Source organism: Sinocyclocheilus anshuiensis, unplaced genomic scaffold, assembly GCF_001515605.1.
Source record: "Sinocyclocheilus anshuiensis isolate Anshui unplaced genomic scaffold, SAMN03320099.WGS_v1.1 scaffold502, whole genome shotgun sequence".
Taxonomy (NCBI): Eukaryota; Metazoa; Chordata; class Actinopteri; order Cypriniformes; family Cyprinidae; genus Sinocyclocheilus; species Sinocyclocheilus anshuiensis.
The window spans coordinates 1,951,737-1,977,176 of NW_015544194.1; the positions used below are offsets into that span (position 1 = coordinate 1,951,737).

Consider the following 25,440-nt stretch of genomic DNA (forward strand, 5'->3'; position numbering starts at 1 on the left):
TGGTGTTCGGCCAATCACAATGCACTGGGTCAGCTGGCCAATCAGAGCAGACTGCGCTTGTCAAAGGAAGGGGCTTTGTTGAAAACGACGTGTTTGAGAGAGGCGGGGCATAGAGGACCTACAATAATGTACAGTATTTGAAAAATAATGTGTTTTTTGAACATTAAAGCATGACAACATATTCTGTTACACCAAATACACAAAATAATGATTTTTAAAATAGCATCATATGACCCCTTTAATTTTCTGTCTTTTCAGTCAAGACTGTTTACTGTATGTGGTATAAATGAGCCTAAATGTATTACTGTGAACTAAAAATTAACTTCAGCTTTTTACAGCAGTTATTAATTTAGGTAAATGTTTATTTATATATATATATATATATATATATATATATATTTAGAAAAAAATACATATATATATATATAAGTGTGGTTAGATCACAGTAAACAGTAAATTATGCATAATTATATGCAACATCCCTAAACCAAACTCTAACCCCTATAGTAAATACATGCTGTACACAATATCTATCTATCTATCTATCTATCTTGTATACACTGTATTTAAATTAAAAAAAAAAGGTTACACTTTATTTCGATAGTCCACTTTAGACATTATATTAACTATAAGTAACTTTGTAACTACATGTCAACTACATGTCAACTAATTCTCATTAATTTGCAACTACATGTCTACTAGCTCTCAGAGTAGACTGTTAGGGTAGGTTTAGGGTTAGTAGAATAAGTTGACAAAGAAAGTGTTAGAAGATATTAAGCAGACAGTCTACTAATACTCTACTAACTGCTACATTGCTCAACAACTACACACATGGAGGGGGGCAGGAAAAAGAAACAGTTACTTTTTCAGGATGTGAGTTTTATTAGGTCCAGGCCTTTCTCCATCTGGTCTAGTGTAGCTGATCCGTTTAAAAATTAGTCAGGCATTGACCTCAGACACCTCCCCTCAACAGGGTCTCGACGGCAGGTTAACACAAATATGGATCCCATCAGACTAAAGGAGATCGGGTTTCCCTCCACCGAGTCCCCGCTAACTCACAGGAAAAGGTTAAGAAAAACATGAAATATGGACCTATAATGGGAAAATGTTCTCTCGGTCTGCGGTGGAAACAGTGCTCGTGTGTATATGTATGAGTGAGGATGGTTTTCATGTGTTTAGAGAGCAGGGTCTTATCTCTCTGAGGTATTGACTCAACAGGCCCCTGTGCCAAAGGGTGTCAGTTATCGCTTGTCATTGGCCTACGATGAGAGTGTGTGACGGGGCAAATCCATCTTTAAAAGAGAGCTAGGGAGAGGGAGAGTCCTTGAAAGACATGTCCTGTGTTTATATGTGTTTCTATAATACAGTTAATGACATCAGAGAAACAACAGACATATCTGCTTCTTGTATTTAAATCACATGACTGCTTGGAAAGTCAAAAAAAGGTCATTTCATCTCATTTATGCCACATACACTGAATTGAATGTTCTCATGGACTATAGAAATTGTTGTCTTGACTGAAAAATTAAAAAAAGGCAGAGAGAAAATTGAAAAAGGGAGGATGAGCATCAATTGGCACACTAGTCAGTTCTCACAGGTTTGGGGAATTAACACGGCTATAGCCCAAGGGTAGAAAGCCACAGTTAGCAGGAACACAGCCGGTAATGCGAGCTGTCATAATCCGCACTGCTCACAAGTCAGACACACACACACACACACACACACACACACACACACACACAGGCCTGTAGCCCTGCAGCTAACACCATGTACTACACTTAACATGGGAGTCGGTGTGGAGAGAAACAAGAGGATAGAAAAAAATATAATTTCTGCTGTCTGTCGTACAAGTCCTCAGCTCACAATAGTATGTTGAAATGTTGCCCTGTGTGTGTCTGTGCAATTCTGTTTGGAAGAGTGTTGGGTTTATAATAGTGCTGTCAAATGATTAATCGCATACAAAATAAAAGGTGTTGTTTACATAATATATGGGTGTGTACTGTGTATATTTATTATGTATATATAAATACACACACATTCATGTATATATTTAAGAAAAATATGTTATATATTGTTATATATATATATATATATATGTTTATATATTAAATAGATTTATATGTGATATACATTATGCATATAAATATATACATTTAAATCTTTTCAAAATATATGCTGTATGTGTGTGTATTTATATATACACAATAAATATATACAATACACACATATATATTATGTAAACAAAAACTTTTATTTTGGATGCGATTAATCGCGATTAATCATTTGACAGCACTAGTTTATAATTATTTAGTTGTACAATAGATTAATTTATGTATTTTATCTTTCCAGTAAAATGTCACTGACTTATATTACTGAATATATATTCGGTGTGTATTTGTCTTGCTTGTGATTTTCCACTATTTTAAATGTAAACCTTATAAATGTGAGGGTAAATGTAATGTATTATGTCTGTAAAAGAAAATGCTCAGCAAGGCTCCATTTATTCGATCAAAAATACAGCAAAATTGTAAATTATATTATTTAAAATATCTTAAAATATAATTTATTTTGATGCCAAAGTTGACTTTTCAGCAGCCATTACTCCAGTCTTCATTAAACATTCTAATATGCTGATTTTGTGCACAATAAACATTTATTATTATTATTATTATTATTATTATTATTATAAATGCTGAAAACGGCTGTGCTGCTTATATTTTAGTGGAAATGGTAACCCCCCCCCCCTCCTTTTTAGAAATTTCATATTATTATTATTATTATTATTATTATTATTATTATTATTATTATTATTATTATTATTATTATTATTATTATTATTATTATTATTATTATTATTATTATTATTATTATTATTATTATTATTATTATTATTATTATTATAAATGCTGAAAACGGCTGTGCTGCTTATATTTTAGTGGAAATGGTAACCCCCCCCCCTCCTTTTTAGAAATATCAAAAGGACAGCATCAACATGAAAAATACATATTTTGTAACATTATAAATGCATTTTCTGTCACATTTAATAAAGTTCATGTTTAATGGTCTTCGCTGAATGAAAATAGTAATTGCTTTAAAAAAAGTTTTAGTAGTGTATCAGAATCTATGTTTTTTTATTTAGCAAAGAATGGGGGAAAATGTAAAAATTTGTATAACTATATAACTATATCTTTTTTTAGTATAGTGCTAAATAAAAATCATACATGGTATGTTAACATTTACTGCACCCTTTTCATTTTCACATTACAATTAAAATGGCAAATATCTGGTCAAATGGCACAAAAATGCTCAGTTGTTCACACTGGTGTTTCATAGTTTGAATACATTTTATTTCTCATTATAAGTACAGTTCAGTAGTTACAAAACAAAGCATCTGCCATGAGGATACAGCAACCAAATGAAAATCATACAGTCCACAAGACAGCTCAGAGGTGTGGAATGCTCATATATTAGTCCAGAACGACTGAAAGAGAGATAGATGCTCAGTTATACTACACAGAGGAGGGAGCCAGAGGTGTGCTCATCTATAACCAGTGTATATAGGGATTGGTCAATACATATCCTATCACTGACCCTCCCTGCCATAATTCCTTTACCTTACGTAACCTGTACTAGTTTACTGAAACTAGTTCACTAAACAGCTTCACTTTGAGGCTTGTTTTTATTTTATTTTTTTTAATTGTAGCATTTAAGAGAAGACATAACCTTGCATGGAAACTATAAAAACGATTTTTTTAAGAAAGATTTTTTTGGAAAGAGGACAACTAAAGAATATATCCGAAGAGAACAGACTCGAACGCATTGGAGTCTACACACAATGGCTTACTGGGAAGTTAACTGAATTGATTCTCAAAGCAACAGAGATGACCATCATAAGATGAGATAGTTTGAACTACACAGACCAAATCAGTTCACAAAAGAATAGAGAGAATATCAGTTCACAACGTCAAGGGACGCACAAACACGCACGCACACACGCACCTTCATTTTCCATTAGCGATCTGCGTACTGTAAAGACTGGTTTTTCATTTACTATCACAGTGCAAAATACTTCAGGGGGGAAACCTCAGTTTGTATTTGCTTGCATGAGGCATGGGTATATATACTGTATGGATTTATACGCTTGCAGCAACAGAAGAAGATTGTCGATCTTTCTTTTTTTCCTTTTCTTTTGATGTTATTGGTATTTTACAAAGGTGAAAGGCAAAAATTACAGTACTAGAGAAGAAAACTCCAATCTAATACCTACACTCTAAAACAGCTAGCTTTGTAAATGCAACAACGCATGACTGTATCTATGGCTAGACAATACTTGTTTCTTGTTTGCATGGTTCTTTTCTTTTTTTTTTTCTTTTTCTTTAATAATTGAATACATCAAACCATTTCAGTAGTCAGTAACACTTTGCAACACTGATTGGTGGCAGTATATTACAAAAACAATCTCATAACCAGAGTACTTGAAGTGAGCAAGACTGAGATCAAAGCATTGTAGGGTTAGGGGCCGCGTTTCTGTTTGATTTCTGCAGGCTGCACGTTCGCAGTCTCCTTGGCTCGTGCCGTCTCATCAGACACGCTTGTTGTAAACTAGTTGTTTTGTCACCTCGGCTGGTTTTTGTCTCGAATGCTACGGCGGAGTTCAGCTCTGAACGTCTCACAAACACATCATGAAATCACGTCGCCAGTTCTCAAAGAAAAAGGCGTAGCTTCCCTTTTTTTTTTTTTTTCAAATTTAAAAACCATGTTCACCAAGGCTCTGTTTATTCGATCAAAAATACAGTCAAATTGTGAATTATTTTATTGCATTTTAAAATGCAATGACTCCTTGCTATTTTATTTTAATATCTTAAAATATAATTTATTCATGTGATGCCAAAGCTGAATTTTCAGCATCATTACTCCAGTCTTCATTGTCACATGATCCTACAGAAATCATTCTAATATGCTTATTAGTGTTTATCGGAAATTAGTAGTGTTTATCGGAATATACAATTCTTTATATATATAGTAAAGAAAGGGGGGCCATTTCAAATTTTTCGAATTTGTATAACTATATTTTTGCTAAGCATATATGGTAGCTTAACATTTATAGCACCTTTTTCATTTTCACACAAAACATTTTGTAAGATCAAATTTAACATTGCAAATATGGTCAAATAGCACACAAATGCTCAGTTTTTCACGCTGGTGTTTCATAGTTTGAATACATTTTATTTCTCATTATAAGTACAGTTCAGTAGTTACAAAACAAAGCATCTGCCATGAGGATACAGCAACCAAATGAAAATCATACAGTCCACAAGACAGCTCAGAGGTGTGGAATGCTCATATATTAGTCCAGAACGACTGAAAGAGAGATAGATGCTCAGTTATACTACACAGAGGAGAGAGCCAGAGGTGTGCTCATCTATAACCAGTGTATATAGGGATTGGTCAATACATATCCTATCACTGACCCTCCCTGCCATAATTCCTTTACCTTACGTAACCTGTACTAGTTTACTGAAACTAGTTCACTAAACAGCTTCACTTTGAGGCTTGTTTTTATTTTATTTTTTTTAATTGTAGCATTTAAGAGAAGACATAACCTTGCATGGAAACTATAAAAACGATTTTTTTAAGAAAGATTTTTTTGGAAAGAGGACAACTAAAGAATATATCCGAAGAGAACAGACTCGAACGCATTGGAGTCTACACACAATGGCTTACTGGGAAGTTAACTGAATTGATTCTCAAAGCAACAGAGATGACCATCATAAGATGAGATAGTTTGAACTACACAGACCAAATCAGTTCACAAAAGAATAGAGAGAATATCAGTTCACAACGTCAAGGGACGCACAAACACGCACGCACACACGCACCTTCATTTTCCATTAGCGATCTGCGTACTGTAAAGACTGGTTTTTCATTTACTATCACAGTGCAAAATACTTCAGGGGGGAAACCTCAGTTTGTATTTGCTTGCATGAGGCATGGGTATATATACTGTATGGATTTATACGCTTGCAGCAACAGAAGAAGATTGTCGATCTTTCTTTTTTTCCTTTTCTTTTGATGTTATTGGTATTTTACAAAGGTGAAAGGCAAAAATTACAGTACTAGAGAAGAAAACTCCAATCTAATACCTACACTCTAAAACAGCTAGCTTTGTAAATGCAACAACGCATGACTGTATCTATGGCTAGACAATACTTGTTTCTTGTTTGCATGGTTCTTTTCTTTTTTTTTTTCTTTTTCTTTAATAATTGAATACATCAAACCATTTCAGTAGTCAGTAACACTTTGCAACACTGATTGGTGGCAGTATATTACAAAAACAATCTCATAACCAGAGTACTTGAAGTGAGCAAGACTGAGATCAAAGCATTGTAGGGTTAGGGGCCGCGTTTCTGTTTGATTTCTGCAGGCTGCACGTTCGCAGTCTCCTTGGCTCGTGCCGTCTCATCAGACACGCTTGTTGTAAACTAGTTGTTTTGTCACCTCGGCTGGTTTTTGTCTCGAATGCTACGGCGGAGTTCAGCTCTGAACGTCTCACAAACACATCATGAAATCACGTCGCCAGTTCTCAAAGAAAAAGGCGTAGCTTCCCTTTTTTTTTTTTTTTCAAACGCAGCGTTCTCGTTTCCTGAAAGTACTGGATTGTCGTTCTTCTGCTTTGACGTCCAGGCACTGACTGCTAAGAGTGTGCTGATTACAAAGGAGTTTTTTCACAAGAGTGTGCTTGGTCTCCAAACGTGTAGTGGGTTGGTCCAAACGTCCAGAGGAAAGGGAGCCTCAGACAGATAACACTGGTGAAGTTTCAGTGGGCAGTGAGAAACACCGAGAGAGAGAGAGAGAGAGAGAGAGGGAGAGAGGGAGGGAAGTCTGTTCAGTTTCTCACTCTCTCATTCTGAGACTGGCAACTGGCCACCATCTTGGTTCAAGGAATGTGTTGCTCTGAGGGACAAGCACTTCAAAGTTTCCTCACTAGGTCAAAGTCAAAAAAGCTATTAAAAACACAGAAAGTATTTATCAGCTACACAAGGGAGGTTTCAAGACACATAAAACACAGGAAGCAAAAAATCTTTTTTTTTTTCCTTGTTTCCAGCTCACTAAACATCAACAAATCTTCTTTCCTTCATCCAGCGAGAACGCTCGTGCAGGAAACCATCTGAGCTGTCCATTTTATTAGTCTTTTTTTTTTTCTCTCTCTTGAAGTCTTTTACGTTAAATAATGCTTTTGATAAGATAAAGTCCTTCATAGTCACAGTCCTCTTCCTCTTTTTCCGCCGCCTGCTCTTGGCCGCTCAGTCCAGTAGGGGGAGGTGATGTTAGTTTCTGATTAGTCCTGCATCTCTGTGTCAGTTAGGCTATGTTCAGGGGTAAGAGCAGGGTCAAACCGTCGGGACGCCTCTTCCTCCGCCCACAGATGAACTACAGTTAAGAGAACAAACGCAGATTAACACCACCGCCTGTGTCCTTCCTCTCCCTCTCTCTCTCTTTCACACAAATGCATATAACCATTATTAACAAAAAAAAGAAAGAGAGTTTGTTTTAAATTGGCATCTGGGATTTTGGTAACACTTCAAGGACATGAAATTCAAAGAACTCTCATGGTTATTAGCCTGTGATGATGACTAGGACCATCAGTAATAACTAAAACATGTTTTATAAAGAGTCCCAGTGATTTAAGGTCCACTTAAGTGTTAACAAAATGTACATACTTTGATGCCCTTGAACAACAAAAGGTTTTTCAACAACAATTATTAAAATAAAAAAAAACACATTTTGCTTTTGATCACTTAATTATGATTTCAAAGCAGTTATTATAATAATTTAAAAAAAATATATGATTTAGGGTGCATTTGTAAAAAAAAAAAAGAATGACCACTGTAATGCCTTTGTGTTTGTGTGTGTTTTTAAACGTCGACTATAAACCTCTCCATATGTACCGTTAACCTCTAATGGCACTAAAGAAAACACATCTTGTGAATTATTAGATAAAACGTTAGACATGGGAGGAGGGTAATTTGAATACTTTCAGACTTCTTCCAGCTCCAATATAAAGATATAAATATATAAAGTCTTCTAATATAAAGACAATAACTCTCTGAACATTGCACTTGTGCAATTACTGCTGAAGTTTGAATCCGGTGAAAGTGCTTACTGCTTTTTTTTCCCTATTTATGTGCTATCGCCGTTTGAACTAAATAATATAAATGTTGTTTAATTCCCTCTACAACCCCTAAGAACATTATTTGGCAATAACATCTACAGAGTGCATTTCCGAGTCGTGTTCTTTTTTTTTAAGTGCCTCTATGAAAATGACAAAATTAAATTAAAACATGCATTTATTTGAGTGTGCTCTCGCAAGAAATGTTATAGAAATGAAACGAGGAGTCAGTTCCCCACTAATAATGGAATAAAACATCGTCATTTAGATTTGCCAAAGAGCAATAACGCTGACGTCCACTCGCTTTGCATTATGCGCACATCTGAGGCGTGCACTTCTTTAACAGACACACTTTCCACTCAGATGTCAGACGCTTCTGAAATTGCTGATAGAGATTAAGAAAAACAATTAACCACTTTTGCATTCTCAGATACATTTTTTTTTCTCACAAATGCCACTGCTCTACTATTTGAGCAATTGCAAGATAACTATTTATAAATATAAGAAAATACAATTATTTATTTATTTGCTTGTTTATGGTCATCTTAAAATTTATACTGATAGCAAGTGTGGCTAAAACATTTTCAGTTACTGATGCCATTACAGAAATACCGACCCATAATGAATTTATTTCACAAACAAAAAAGGGCCCAATAAAATGGGTTATCTGAAGATCTGACTGCTCCCCATAGCATAAAACAGCTTTTACTAGGCTACTTGTGTCTGGAGTCTTCATCTCATGTCTACACCATTACAACTTATAATTTAACATTTTTAAAATGTACTATTAATTTCTTTGTGCTTAAAAAAATTAAGTGCATCTTTAAAATAAATACCAGACTTGCCAGGATAAGCAAAGCAAATCAACGGTTTCTTTCAACTGCTCAGACTGAAGGATGCAGTGCACAGCTTGTCCAGGAGATGGCAGTATAAGCCCCCGAATTAGCAATACACCCAAATCCATGCTGAAAATAAGATCGTGTTACTCAATGTCATTTTCCTTTAACCTGCTGATATTTCATGTTAATCCACAGATAAAGTGGCTGTTATTTATCAAATCTGAAGTGATTGGCAGTGTTTTTAAAGACTATACTGCGGTCACAGCTCTACAGCTGGCTGATGGCATTTTTTTGTGTCCATGAGGAAATTAAGATAATCATAACCATAATGATAATAAATTACATTCTCGAGTTTTAAAAATGCCTGGTCTCCCAGGGGCCAGTGCTCTTCGTGACTTCCTCTTAAAGAAAGTTCTGGTAATGAGTTACAGATTCCGCCCCATATTTGATTTTCACTCTTCATTAACTAAGCCACCTGGAATGTTATTATTTAAGGACGCCATTTCTTTTCCCCAAACAACTGCCACTGCGATCTGGAGACTAGCACACCAACTTTATGATCCTCACAACTTTTTTCCTCCTCCTGTTCTGATCAATTTTGAAGTCTCCCTGTCTGCATGTGGAGTGATTGCTTAATTATTTCAACACCCTAGAAACCTTTATCATACTCTGGCCTGTCAAATTATGTTGTTATCGGTCTGTTTTCTCACAGGTTGAATCATGAGCCGTTGTTTGTCCAGGCATTTGTTTTCCTTGCCTTCAGGTTCAATTATGTTTGCATGATCAATATTATTACTTCATGACCTTAGAAGTTACTGAGTTTAAAACGGTTGTGAAAATGACACGCCGTCTACCATTGAATCAGAAGCAAGAAAATGTGGCGCCCTCTACTGCTCAAGTCTGATAATACACGCTCACTCTAAGACAAGAGAGGGCCCTGGAAAGTAATACAAGACATATGGTAAGAGGACACATAGCTCCAGGATCCATCTTATGTTAATACATGTGTCATGCTTAACAGAACGGCTAAATGAAAAGGCAGACAGAACAATAGCACAGCACAAGTCTGGAAGCAAGCTCAGTTAACAAGGGCCAGCACACTTGGGGAAAAGAGTCAAAGTCCTGACATTTCCTAACTGCTTCTTATTATTCCCGGACCACTGAGTTAAGGCGAAGAGCACTCCCATCTAAAACACTTGGCCGCTTTATACCCTGACCTCCCTCAGGTATTCTATTTTTACCATGAAATCTACTTAGTGTATATTTGTATTTCAAAGGCCCGCTCGTTTTAGGTTTCCTGAGAACAGGCGTCATTTAATTGGAGGAAAATGCGAGGATATGAATTTCTGAACTATTGAATACATGTTTAAGCAATCAGATAAGGCAGAACATGCCTTATGGAAAGGAGTAGGGAACATTTATTTTGCACATGGCCTCTTGACTGATACTTTTACCACATTATGTAGCTACTAAGTGCTTAGCCCATTTGCAATATCCTCTGTTTAAAAGAACTTGAGTTCAGCTTTTTTTGGTAGTCTGAAAGTCTCTGTTTTTCGATATGAATGAAGTCTAGATGTAAGTGATGTGGTTCGCCATCATCTCCTGCTGAACACAAACACAACACACACTGCACATTCTGCCACGGAGGGTGGCTTTGTTCTCTCCCAGGCATCCGGTGCTGCTGGAAAAGAGTTGTTTTTGGCAAAGGTAGGCCTCATTGTACAGCCCAGTATTTATAAATATGTAAATACGAGTCAGCATGCGAATACACACACATATAAGCGGGCCGAACGCAAGGAAGTGCACCCAAATCATATTTTTAGAAGGTTTTAATGAATACAGGATGTTTATGAATACCATTTGTAGTGATTCACAAAGACTAGAAGAATCCTCGCACACCACCCCCTCCTCTCCCCTCAAAGCGTAAAAGAAACCCAATGTTTCTGGAGGAAACGGCAGAATTGAACGTTTGGTGCTTGTGTGGGTTTAGATAAGTATACGGAGGAGCACAAAGAAGCAGGCGACCTCGTGCATGTGGCACACTTGAAAAAGTCCTCTGCTTTTTTCATGCTAAAATGCACCGCGAGGAAAGGACGACTGTGAAGGTAAAACAAACAGCATGTTTGTTACTCCACCAGATGACTAGGAAGCGAGTAAACCTGCCTCAGATGATAGAGAACGACACCAAAACTGTTTGTCTTGCACGTATTAACCAGAATGAGAGAAACATCCACACGCAAACCAGACTCCGACTCCGTCAAGAAAAGGAAACGAGGTAGAAGCTCTCAATTCCGGAGAAAACGGAGGGCTGAGATGTGGATGTGGATGTGTCTTGCTCTCTGACTCAGTCTATTTCTGGGGCAGAGATTCTCACACTTATGCTCCCTCCACTGAGCAATTTAAAGCCAAACACTGATGTTGCAATCTGTCTTCTGTGCCTGATAGCGCTTTTCTCCCTCTCTAACCCAAATTACTTTCTTTTCATATCTAATTATATTTGCTAATGATCTTATAAGGGGATAATGGAATGTGCTTGATCTATTACCTTTTTTTGCAATACATAAATACAATACAAATGGCTATGCAGCACTTTTCCATCATCCATTTCAAGCAAAGCGAAGAGAGGATATTTAAACAATATCTAAAATTTTACCACTACCGTCCGCAGTACAAATCTCTTTGCTCGTTCAAAGCTACTAAAGGGGATTCAGAGGAGCAATTTGTCCATCTACACTGTGATCTTTTCATGCCTGCTCACTTGTGTGCTCATTCACTAACAGGTTGTGAGGCGGCGACCGTCGGGCCACGACCTCCGCCCCTGGCACGTGAGGCATATTGAGTGCGGATAAATGCGACTAAATAAATGAATAGACACGTTTTGGGAACAGATACTAGCGCTTTAACCAGCATCCGAGCAGATTTGAATGTTTATTCCGATCTTTCGGTCTCTCCAGAGGTCATCTCTCTGTTTCTGTGCACTGTTGTTTTGAATATTGTCGTCGGCCAAGACTCGCCCTGGTTTAAGCCTCTCCCCATTCTTCCCTCAGTCTTTTTCCCACAGGCCTGGCGATGGCCACGGCATGACAGCACCCCCCCCCCCCCCAGCCGCACTAAACCCCCCGCATTAATGGAAGGAAATGGCATTCGATCTCCATTTGATCTCCTAATCATTTCTGCTGAAATGCTCATTAGCGTCCTCACAATCCTCTGACTGTGAGAGAACAGTGTAAAATAAAACAGCACTCTTGTAGCAGAAATGACACTTCACTCAACAACCGCTAGTATTCAATAACAAATACGTTCTTCTCGTACGTATATTTACGCAGCCCTCCGAAACGCGCACACACTCGGGTCTCGTCCGCTGGCGACTGCTGTCTGTGATTCTTTTCAACTGACATAATCCTGATTGATTCGTTCAGCAGATAAAAACTCAGTCCACTTGTGCCCTTTACTGCTGGAACATAATACGGCTCTTTATTCTGCAACAATGTAACATAATGGCGTCGGAATGTGAGGAGGAAAAAAAACGTTAGGGCTGCGTCTTAAATAACTGTGACACTCTGTGGTTCAAGCTCAAGCTGTGGTCTAATGTAAAAGAGAGAAAGGAGGAAGAATGAGCGAGAGGTGAAGGGAGGGCGAGAGAGAAAAGAGAAAAATCATTAAGCGCAGATTACCAGAGTGCCCCACTAACAAGGTCGAGGCAGGGCTGCTGGTAAAAGTAGACATGAGGTCATTTTTTGTTCATCAGGACGATTGGAGAATGACTCATGCTTTTTATTTTGCAGGGCTTGCTTAAATAGGCCAAACACACACACACACACACTCGCTGCATACGGTTTGTGTGCCATTTCAATTGAATTGAAAATTTAAAATATTTAGAAACTTAGAAATTTAAATTTAAATTCCTGAATTTGAATTGAGGTAGCAAACTTGGCTGCAGAATGCAACTGCAGTGTGATTTTGAAAGTAAGGAATTTAAATTAAACCAAATTCAAAGAAATTCATATGATTGTAATGTTTAATTGAAAAAGCAAAGTTCAAGACAAATCTTGAAAATGTTTTGCAAAAGTTTTTCAGACATAGATAGATAGACAAACAGATATAATTTATTAAAGATTATATAAACAGTATAATTTAATGCAATTATTAAATATTTCATTAAAACATACATTTTTTTATAAATATAACTTTCGACTAGGGTGGAAGAATACTTAATTTCTCAGAATGCCTTATTCGTGTTTATATTTTTTGAATTACAATTCAGTAAATTCAGTTTATTCAATTTCCTGTGGGGCATGGCCATTTCAATTAAAAACGACACTCATGAATTTGAAGGCAGCCAATTGTTCAGTTCTGAATTTCACACGACCCAGACATACACATGAATGCAAAGTTTTGCTTTTGTCGCAACCGCTTCCTACATGGCATACACAAAAACAATGAGTAGCAGGAAACAAACAGAACATTTTATGTGCTGTAAGAAAATGAAAAAAAAAAAAAAAGCTCATCACAAAGGAGACCAACAGACGCAACCTCATTCAAAAACATTCAGTGTCTGAGATGTTCCTATAGGATCGTGTTCAGCAGGCCTCTCTCTCTCTCTCTGTCTCGCGTATGTGTTGTATTAATTGTGAGTCCTAATCTAGAAGAGTCGGGGGTCCCTGGAGCTAGCGGCGCTATTATTCGCGCAAGCATCGCGCACCGCACTGCTCTCGCTTACTAATTTTGTGTGACGTCGCACCGCTCAGCCGAGGGAACGCACCGCCGAACGCTACATCTGAGTCAGTCAGACAGCTCCAGACGAGGTCCCTTTAGTGCCACGCTGTCAGTCACTTTATATGTTGTGAAATAGAGAGAATGAAAAGAGAAAGGGAGAGAACGAGCGAGAGAGAGAATGTAGAAACAGAACAAGTCCTTTTATCCTGCTCGGCGGGACCTGTCAGTGCCACCTTCTCTCTGGTTTCCCAGCAGTCCCACCCAACACAGCAGCTATCAGAGGGAACCTGACATCCACACACCGCATTTTCGAGGGGGGGAAGGAAATCATGAGAGCGGTCCCACACAAGCGAGCAGCTACTACATACTCTCCTCAGATCAAGCAACAGTCTCTCATAAGAGAAGAGAAGAGAGAGAGATTTGGATGTTTTAAGTGGGAATGTAGGCTGACAGGCTTTTGCTGCTTCTGACATGTGATAGAAACTAGGTTTGCGTCTCCCTGTGTTCATTTTGGAGTTTGGACGGAGATGAGAGAGCGAGAGTGTGTCGCAGCTTAAGCGCTGATAGTTCTGTCTTAACAGCTCTTTATTCTCGCACACACGTCGCAGTTTTGACTCCAGGCACCTCCGGAGTCACTTCTACTTTTCTCCACATTTGCAGGCATTTTTTGTTTGTTTTTAGAGGAAGGAAATGGCTCCTAATCCATACGCAGTGTTGGGAAGGTTACTTTGGAAATGTAATAGGTTACAGATTACAAGTTACCCTACTTAAAATGGTGCTGTATGTCAGCGCACTGCCCACAAGGCTATTGGTGTCAACACACTTTTTATTTTTTATGGTTATTTGCGAATCACATTTGCTCTTCCACAAAAGAGAGGGGCAGGGTGAGCAGAGCTCATTAGCATGTAAAGAGATATGCACGGAAACGAGTCGCTGTGAACAGAGCTGTTTTTGACAAGGTAAAAAGGGTGTTGTTTTACATTCCGTTACATGTAACTAGTTACTCCCCAACACTGTCCATACGTGACACACACATCCATGCATGCGCGGCACATTTCATGGATTGCAGTACGGGAAAATCACCAGCACCTGGCTGAGTGTTTTTTTTTTTTTAATATGATTTTGCCTGCTTCCCCACCGGTCTCTGATGATTCAACAGTTCCTGCTCTAACATCTGCTACTTACTCTTACTGGGTCTCAATTAAGACAGCAGTATTTATGAATCTGCTCTTATTTACATTTCTATTTTTCTGCATATGTGCGCAAACGGTGGCCAAAACAGCCCCTCTGCCCCACACAGCACGCAGATGTTTCTTCAGCGAAGCCAAGAGGTGAGCGCTCGGTTTGAGAAGAGCAAAGCAAGAGTGCGAGCTAAACAGAGGGAGATTTAGGACCGCAAGATTTGCAGTTTTTCTGTCACACAGATGAGAGCTCCTACTCTCACGTGATTGTAAAATATGGGAGTTTGATTGAGGGATTGTGGAATTGGTGAAAGCCATTTTCCCTGTTAAAGAGAGGTGGTTGGTGTTGGAAAAGCCCACCTTTGTGTGCATGTGTGTTAGAGAGGAGCGTGTAAGAATTTGTGAGCCGAGGGATTGCTTTAATTAACTAGTCCTTTTTTTAGTTTTTAAGTGTTTGTGTTTGCTTTCAAGTCAAGGTGTTTTTAATTAAACCATCATGTTCTTCCTATTTGGCAATCACAATGTCCTTCAAAAAGCAAGACTTTTTTTTTTTTTTCCCCAGACATACATTACATGTCCTACAGTATGGAGAGGCCCAAACTAAACATACATACGTATATACACATACACACAATACCTTTTAAAAGTTTAGGGTCAGTAAGATTTTTTAATGTTTTTGAAAGCAGTCTCTTATGCTCAAGGTTTCAGTGTCATGTGATCCTTCAGAAATCATTCTAATATGCTGATTTGTGCTCAAGTAACATTTCTACAGTAATCTATGTGCATGTCTAATAATTAAGCATTAAAGGTCACATATTTTACACATTTCTGGAGTTTTATTTTAGGTTTTGATGTCCTTAAGAATATATATTTGCGGTGTAAGTACCAAAAACCATCTCAATATATTTTTACAGCTCCTCTCTCAGGAGCTCTGCTGAGAACAGGTCGATTTTGGCCTGTCTAATTAATATTCATGAGCTTCTCTTCTGATTGGCCTGTTGTTTTCTGAGTGATGCACGGCCAGGCCAACCACAGGTAACTAGGGTCAGCCGACGTCACAGCGCTAGCTGGAGGCAGCAAAACAAAGGGGAAACTGGAGGTGGCCCATTCAAACCAGCGCAGATTCGGCTACATAAGGAGCTTAAAATATCATCTTGTTGTGATGTTGGGTGCCAGAATCAACGTAATACAGCCTCAAATTAGAAATTTGATCGCATATCTGCAGCCACTGCTAGACAAAAAAAACGACGACAGCTGTGGTTAAACGCGATAAAACGAGCAGACTGGACAGAAATGATTGTGCTCAAGTAACATTTCTACAGTAATCTATGTGCATGTCTAATAATTAAGCATTAAAGGTCACATATTTTACACATTTCTGGAGTTTTATTTTAGGTTTTGATGTCCTTAAAAATATATATATTTGCGGTATAAGTACCAAAAACCATCTCAATATATTTTTACAGCTCCTACACGTTAGATGTGATCACCTCATAGTAACGATCCTGTCAGACCGTCCATCCTTTGAGTGAGAGTGTAACATTACAGGTCGGCCGATCTGGTTTCGTGGTTAAAGTTAACCTTTTCGACATGTTTCCGTGTTGTCGTTGCTCAGCAATGGCATGGACGCGATGTTGTCTGGGGGTTTGGCAAAAGGAGAGTGGGACGGTGGGCAGTGCTCTGGGTGGTGACTGAAGGCGGTGACTGTGTAGTTCTGATGTCAACTTTTTACGTAATCACAATGGTTCGTGAAAAATCACAGCTACTTTATGCAGGCTGTGTGAATTTTACTGTGGACTGGCTGTTTTGAAACTTATATGGTAGTTAAATAGCTCCTAGACCTCAGTTATCGTAAAAAAAGCCAGGAAATGTCAGTTTTGACAATATGGGACCTTTAATGAGTTGGTCATTCATTCTCCACTCTATTTTCAAAGCTTTCCACTACATGGAACGTTGGAACATGGAAACAGGTATTTGCTCCCATTCAGACCTAGTGACGTCAGGTGCAATTGCTTGCAGTCGCCGTTCCAATTCATCCCAACAGCATTCAATGGGATTCATGCTTTGTGCAGGCAAATCAAGTTCTTTCACACCAGACTTTTCCTCAAAGGGAGTCTGTTTGTCAGAGGAGATTGCATGGCTGTATCCTGGATTTTGTGCACCTGCTAGTAATGAGTGTAGCTGAAACAACCAAACATGTTCATTTAAAGCGGGTGTCCACATACTTTTGCCCAGTACTGCATAAGTCTTCTACATAAAATTTATGGATTTATATGGTTAGTCACAACTATGGAGAATTATCTTGTAGGAATACTAACTATAAATGGCTGTAATGCAAGTGATTAACTAATTAAACATCATTAATTAATTTTTCTAACATCTGTTGATTCTTAGTGTGGCCATGCCTTGGATTCTGAACTCTGCTTTTGTTGTGTTTAGAGTATATACTTGAATAAAGAGCCAGGTTTATGTTAAAGAAATTCATACACACCTCACAAAAGCTAACAGTGAGAAGTGTCAGTGTGTTGGTTTCAACAGACCACTCATGTCTTTAATAAACAGTAATGTGTTTCCGTCACACACAAGTGCCAAATCATGCAACTTAATGATGCCATTAAAAGAAACAAACACGAATGACATCAGAATGATATAAAAAGCCTGGTATTATTACATCTAATAGATATATAATCATGGGAATTCAATGCGAAAATACACCTGAGATCTTTAAACACAGAACGCGAGTGTATCGAGATCCAGGGTTATATGCGCACCAGAAACAAAGCCTTTGTTTACCTTTTATTTATTTACTAGCACAAGTAAAGCGCTGTTGAATATGAAATGTCAAACTATTTATGTGCAGTGTAAGCACTTAAGGCAAGGCTTTTTGGTTTTTGACACAACCTGTAAACAACAGAAGATCTAACGTTCTCTGTAAAGACCAAACATGAGTTGGCAGATATGAAAGCATTTATCCATGGAAACAAGAATATTACTATTTATGCAGACAATAGCGGAGGGAACAAAAAAACAAACAGTACTTTCGCTTCTCGAAATCCACTTCACACTCTTAAAGACCTCTTCTGTTTAGATATGGCAATTTTATCAATTACAAATGCTTTTTAGTCTATTTCAACCTAAATAGCTGCTTCCATGGAACAGTAAGTCTCTCAAATGTGTTATTAATAATTCATCTGAGAATGCTGTTTATGAAGTTCGGGAGGCACGTCTAATAAGCATGGACAGCATCTAATACGCAATGTGCTGGACAAAGCGCTTTTGAGAATCATTACTTTGTGTGCTTGTCTAATTGAGACTTCATAAAGTACCCAGTAGGCCTCGACTCGCTGCAGATTGCTCCCTGCCTTCGCTTGAATGATACGACACGCATTTTCTCAAGAGCCACATCATTTCTGAGTGCACATAAATGCAGCACGTGAAAACAGTAATGGCAAATACGTGAATAATAATAATAGTAAAACAACTGTATCAAGTAAAATAAGCCAAAACGGCGAGCGAATAAAGGTCCTTTCTGTTTAACATTTTAGTATAATCTCAACAATTATCTGCTTTTCCTCACTTTTCTCTGCTCTCATTGTTTCTGGCAGGCAGATCCATAACATTCTTTTTGTTCCACTTTGGTCTCCTCCTTTTTCCCAAGCCTGAGAAACTTCAGACATGAGAACCCTTAGCCGCCTCTAATATAAAACCAGTGAAATTTACCTAGGATTATAAGTCATTGACAAATAACCTTGCTGATAGATGCGAACTAGATTTTGTTCAAAGCACTCTGACAGCCTCAAAAGAGATTAGTGGAGTTCTTATCAGGTCAGGGGTGTCACGGGGGAAATGTGTTTAAAGTCACATTGATTTATTGAAAGATTTTCCAATAAGAAGACTTCTCTGGACTCTCAGACATGTGTGTGTGTGTGTGTGTGTGTGTGTGTGTGTGTGTGAGAGAGAGAGAGAGACTCTAACGCAGTCATTGTGAACTCTGCTGGACTACAAAGGGGGAAAAAAAAAAACGTTAAAAACAATTGTAAGACCAACACACAGACCCCAAATAAACACAAGAGGTCTTTGATGGCCGGGTAAAACTACACTGCATTTCCTTTCCCTTTCCCATCATCTACCGCGTGCTATTCTTCCAGACAAAATAGCAATAGATGACTGATATACACATGGACGTTCACACGCACCCACAAATACACACACATACACACTGACAAGCAAGCATAATAAGATCCTTTGTTCCTGCAGGCATTCATTTGACACTATTACCTTCTTAAGAGTAATTATGAATATTTTCCGAAAGCTGGATTGTGGGAACCATTGGGTTTGGCCCCGGATCCACCCACCAGCAGCGAATGGATGAGAGAGAAAACTCAGAGTATCACTCTGCACCCCTGTCAGGGAAATGTTATTACCCCTGTATCTCTCTCCCAGATCCCGTCTTCTTCCCCCCTCCCAAACCCTCTCTCTCTCTCTCTCTCTCTCTCTCTCTCTCTCTCTCTCTCTCTCTCTCTTGTGTCGACCCATGGTATAAACTCACTCTTTACTGTACATCATCAACTGATCTATAGTCACAGTCAGGACCCACTGTCTCTGCTCTAATAGCTATTCTCAAAGGTACTATAGCGGTCGACAACAGGAGCCGGATAATATTTTTATGTTATCAGTAACACTCCCACGTTTGTTTTCACAGCCACTCAATGGCCAGAGCTTGGGGATGACAGGAAATGGCAGCGTTTGTTTTGATTTCGACCCCCCTCCCCTTCTACAATACAAGACCAAAGAACGTGGGAGGACCCACAATGCACAATGATCTCTTGTTCAGATTGAAATGCTTTGTGCATTCATCTATAACTGCCCAACATGCAAAGATAACCAGCCAGTCTGATGATCAATAAATAAATAGCAGACAGCATAAAAAAAGAAAGATAGAAAGGGGAAAATAATGACACAAAGGCAGACAGAGAGATGGAGGGTTATTTGACTTCTATTTGTCTTGTTTTAATAGTGGAAAATAGAGAGGAACAAGAGGGAAATGCTAAAGGCACTTTCTATGAATATGGTATACTTTAGTTTCCCCTTTTATACTATAGACACAAATTCAATGAGAAAAGCTCATTTTAAATATATTAAAAATGCCTGCATTCTCCCATTTACATTGTGATTTTGGCTAAACCGTCCCCTTTCCAGTTAATATTATATAACCACTTCATAATTTCAATATGCTATTCAAGCATGCAGTATCAGTGTAATGAAAGTCAGTTTAAAAAAAGTACTTTAAATATTAGCTGATTTTAATTAATAAAAACACATTTCGAGTGATTTTTTTACTATTACGAAAAATGCTAAATTCCCTAAAATTGTGAAATGCAAGAAGTAACATTTGCACTAATAATTTGTACTATTTTTATGTGATAGAATGGTAAATAATAAAAATTGGTAAATATTGGTAAATAATCAATATTTTCAAGTCCCATATTTATGTTTGTTTGTTCGTCCATCCATTCATTCATACACTATTTTTGCTACATTATTATTATGTATTTGTTTATTTATTTTTTAATAATACAACATTCATTATAAATGTATTTGTCTGTTAACCAAGTCATTAAAAAACAAAGATAATCACATAAATATTTTTATGTAATTTTGGGGGGAAATATAAGTTCTTCATTAACCACAACTAAACATTTGGTACGATTTTTCATAATTTTGTATTTCTATTACATTTTGATGTTTACTTCATGTTAATTGTAAAAAAAATAAATAATACAAAATCATACAAATCAAATTGTAACTGTTTATACTAGTCCAAATTTTAGTAACATGGTTTTAAAACAAATTAATAAAAGAAAATAATAACCATAATAGCAATACTTCATATAAAATTAATTAAAAAAAAAATCAAAGACCTCATATAATATTTAGAAAGTAAGGTTAGAGAAAAATGAAGGTTAAGCAAATTAGCGAAATAAATAAATCAAACAAACAAACAAATAACAACACTTTTTTAGGGTAGATTTTGTGCATTATTCATGAAAGTGCCTAAACAAGAACATACATTCTAATGCTACATGCACTATAGATTACATTAGTACTGAATTAATTCTCACACTACTGTAAAATGCAAACAAATTTAAGAACTAAATAACTAAAGAAACTAAATAATATCCATCATATATGTCACAATGAATATTTAATAATTTCATGCTTTTTTATAATTGTGATACAGTAAATCAACAATCTTGAGCTCACTCTATGCTACGCTATTCCTTTATTTCAGTCAATAAATGCATTGGTAGCTGACATAGGGTCTATGATCAGATGCTGGACATCATCCTCTCATGTTAGCTTTGTAGCAGAGATCTTAAGAGCAACCGCAAGAGCATAAGGAGTGAATGTTAAGGCTTATAATGTGGAGTGATGGAAAGAAAGGTTCACGGTGGGGTTATCACAGCCAGGCAGCACTGGGAGCTACGTGGCTGTTTGTGGGTCTCCATGCACACACACACACACACACACAAGAGCACCGCAGAAATGACACTTGCGTATAGCTGTGTATCACAGAGCAAACAGCAGCTCTTTGCCTCAAAGTCTGCCAGCCTAGAGAGCAGATCAAACGCAGTGTTTGGGTGAAACCATATCGACAGAGTGTCAAGCACAACAGGGGCTGTGAGGAGGGGCACTCTCTGTCTTTCTTTCTTTTTGCTTTCTCTCTCTCTTTCCCAGCCTCTATTTTTCCACAAAGAGCCATTGCTATGTGTGTCAGTCACATTGTGCGATATGTGTCAATATCTAATTGCTCTGATGGCTGAAGATGGACGGACAGAATGGAGGAGTGAGATGGCAATCAAGTAAGTCGGACAGAAGAAAAGGAGCCGTTTTATTGCAATTCCATTACGGCTCTTTCAGCATTGCGACATGGATGAAGGAAAACTATTACTCAACCTGCACACGCTATGAAAAATGAAACTAGTTCTGATATACAAAACTGCTTTGTTCTTGATGAAGATAAACAGTCTGGGTATGTTTGTATTCATTCTATAAAGTCCATAGCAAAACCATACCAAAATAACACGTCAAAAATAATCAAGAGGGGGGAAAAAAAATCTTGCAAAAGCCATTTTAAACAGTGTGTCAGTACTGGACAAATGACTCTGTGGTAACACCCACCACCCTGCCTCCATACACAGGAAGACAAATATTGAACAGGACTCCACACGCATCAAACAACACTATGGGGCAGGGCAGAGTAGGCCTGGGTCTCGTCTGTAATCACAAATGTCCAAATCCTCTAACAAGGTCCAGAGCTCTGTCCCCCACATCAAACTACGTCTCTGCACACTGGGTTTCCATTACGTTACTCTCTGTGGTGATCAATTAATGCAGTCGGGTGTATATCATTTTTAAAGTGATAAAACATACAGTACATCTATGTGAAATATTAGGATAAAACAACTAATTAAAACAATATCACATGTATTCGAGAGTTTATCTTGTTGTCCACACTGTCCTCTGCACATCCCTCACTTTAGTTTCAGTCAGTTATATTGAGTGACCTGTAGGGGGAGCTGCTCTTTTATGACTTGGGGGGTGTATTTGTGTAAGACAATAAAAACATTAATTTGCCCTGAAATCATTCCTGACGTAAATGTAAAATGGTGCCCATTGGAACCCAGTAATGAAGCATGCAGCATCTCTGCAGCTTCTAATTTGACTAGTTAAATGACTCCATTACGTGTTTAACAGACAGAGGCAAATCATTTCTGGTCAGTTGAGGCTCACTTAGCCGCGTCACAGGGCTTGGGGAGAAATCGGAAGTTAACTGGTCCCGCTTCTTTTCTTTTTTGCACTCTATACTATTGCAGGCCAAAAGTAAGAGGCTGAAAGAAAAGCCCATGATATGACCTGCACAAGTTTCCTCTCATTCTCTCTTATATCTGTCCATCTCTCTCTCTCTCTCTTTCTCCCCTTCTGTGATGCATCCCTCTGTTAATTAGGTGTCCGGTGTGCATGATCAAAGTCTGTATAGTGAAATACATACATAGATGCTCATCAGGGAGTGTTTTCAGCACAGATTGTACATACTGTAGAATCATGCTTCTGTCCTCTAGCTAGACTGGGTTAAAAGTTTGACTGGTTAAGACATTACTTTTTAATGCTTTGTGGAAGCAATAATTAAATAAATTAGACAGACAGACAGACATACAAGATAGATATAGATAGATAGATAGATAGATAGATAGATAGATAGATAGATAGATAGATAGATAGATAAAATAGATAAATAGATAGATAGACAGATAGATAGATAGATAGATAGATAAAGATCAGCACTTTACACAGAATCAGTACAATATTTTATATTCAATAAATGGGCATTTAAAGTAGGTGCGTAACGATTAGAAAAAAAAAGTTAATCCTTTTTAGAAAAATGTTAAGCCTAAGGACTAAGCCTCAAACCAAGTCTTATATTAGCTTTTATTTATTTATTTTGAGGTTTACATCTAGAAAGAAAGAAAGAAAGAAAGAAAGAAAAAAAGAAAGAAACTATTTTCTAAATTAAAATTAAATCTATTAAATTTAAATTCCTGATTTGTGTTTTACAGTTTTCTAGCAAAAAATATTAAATAAACATAAAATAAAATCACATTACAATGTAAATCAACAACAAAATCACACAACATATTTAACAGAGTTGAATATGTAACTAAAAACAAAACTAAGGTTATGAGACAAAATATAGGTTTGCAGTTATTGATAAAACTTATAACTGCCAATAAATATAATTTTGATATTTTTTTCTAACAATGACCTGGGTAAGAGGACAAAACCAAACATTATGAGGGAAAGTTGGTAATTAAAGTTATTTAATAATTAAAAAATATATATTCTACCACAATAGTTTAAATATAATTTTAACAATGTCAGTTTTATGATTTTAATTATTTTATAAAGTAGAGAAACCTCACAAGGCAAACATAAACTGGTCAAAAACTGACATTTGATGTTTTTAAAGCTAAATAGTTTACTTTTCATTTTAGGTTAGGAAAATAGTCAATATAGCAGTTTAAGTTTAATGGTTTATCTAACATGTCTAATAGTTCTCATAGGACAAAAGAAAATGGAATTTGCACCTCTGTTTGTTTTCCATGGGACACTAAAGACCTCCATATTTATAGAAAGACACACAGAGATTGACACATGCTTTCACATATTTATCCATAGAATGTGAAGCCAGTGTTGAGATAGAGAGTGTGAGAATTATCAAACCCACAGGGAACGACACCAATTACTGATAGCAAGTGGCCATTCCACAAACAGGCTCATCAGTCTAAAAACACACACTCACAAACACAGGTGGGTAAAGACAGGCACTCTTAAGGGATATAGGGCTGATTAGAGCAGGTGCGTATGTGTGAGTCAGACGGGCCTCTCACCTCTGGCTTTAAATGGAGTGATTAGGAATGGAAAAAAGAGTTAGTGTGGATGGGCTGATTCCTAGTACACTCTCTCTGCCCTCTGGCGCGCTGCACGGAAGCACAGGAACTGAACCCCTCCGCACATGCAGGAAGCAGGAACAGAGAGCCAATCACAGACTGGCATCGCTCGTAAGGATCACAGCACATGCCGAAGGATTTCATCATATAATCTGCGAGATTTAAAGTTTCTCTTTGCCGTTATTAAATTAGTCACATTTTAAATTAATTAATTATATTGTTTATCTCATGGAAACACAATGGGCTTCTTTCAATGAAGCACTCAACAGGAAAAAGAAAGGTCACCCAAAAATGAAAATGATGTCTGCTGTATAACTTACTTTCTTCTGAAGAAAATATTTTTAAGACTGTCTCGGTGGTCTTTGTCCATACAGTGAAAGTCAGTGGTCAGTGTTGTATTAAACCCCATCTGGAAAAAAACAGCTGAAACATTCTTAAAATATCTTCTTTAGTGTTCCACAGAATAAAGACACTCCTACAGTTTGGGAACAACAAAAATTATAACTTTTTTTTTTTAAACGTATCGCCCCAGCGGTTCCTATATGCAGGTCAGTGTGAGTATGTAGGGTCCAGAGTCTCCCACTCTAATGGGATAGGTAATTATAAAGTCTGATCTCACAGACAAGGGATTTTTAATTTAAGATCTAAGTATACTATGTGACACATGTCTGGGGTTATTAATAGTCATAACTGAATGGACAGATGGACAGGTCCGAGATAATGCCATCAGATGCCATAATAATCTACGCTGCAGGCTTCTTAAAGTACAAGCAAACCACAACAACCACAAAAAGAACTCTGTAAATGTCTCTGTACAGTAACGTCCTCTATCACCTCAGTGCCGGTCTCACAGCAGATGTCAAATGCTAGTAAAATGCAACGGCGTGAGATCCTGAAGAGCAAAACTCTCTTTATCCCTTTAGCGTGCGTGGCTCAACTCTTTGTAGTGCGACTGAAGTGCAGTGAAGTGGGCCATTTTCACCCCCCTTCCCAAACGTCCAAGTCCTAACAAGACCACCCATACC

General features: G+C 37.5%; 1 protein-coding gene across 7 annotated transcripts in view; it reads right to left on the bottom strand.

The window, feature by feature from the left end:
* The window catches only part of LOC107696660 (zinc finger protein 536-like), a 199,813-nt gene that overhangs the window by 16,627 nt on the left and 157,746 nt on the right, over positions 1-25,440 (bottom strand). For 2 of the 7 annotated variants that reach the window (XM_016497122.1, XM_016497121.1), the window contains one exon: positions 6,624-7,431. The exons of the other annotated variants lie outside the window; for them this stretch is intronic. In XM_016497122.1, coding sequence (XP_016352608.1) covers positions 7,340-7,431 — 92 coding nt within the window. In that variant the 3' untranslated portion in view covers positions 6,624-7,339. Of the gene's footprint in view, positions 1-6,623; positions 7,432-25,440 lie in introns of those variants that run through there. 7 annotated transcript variants of the gene reach the window in all.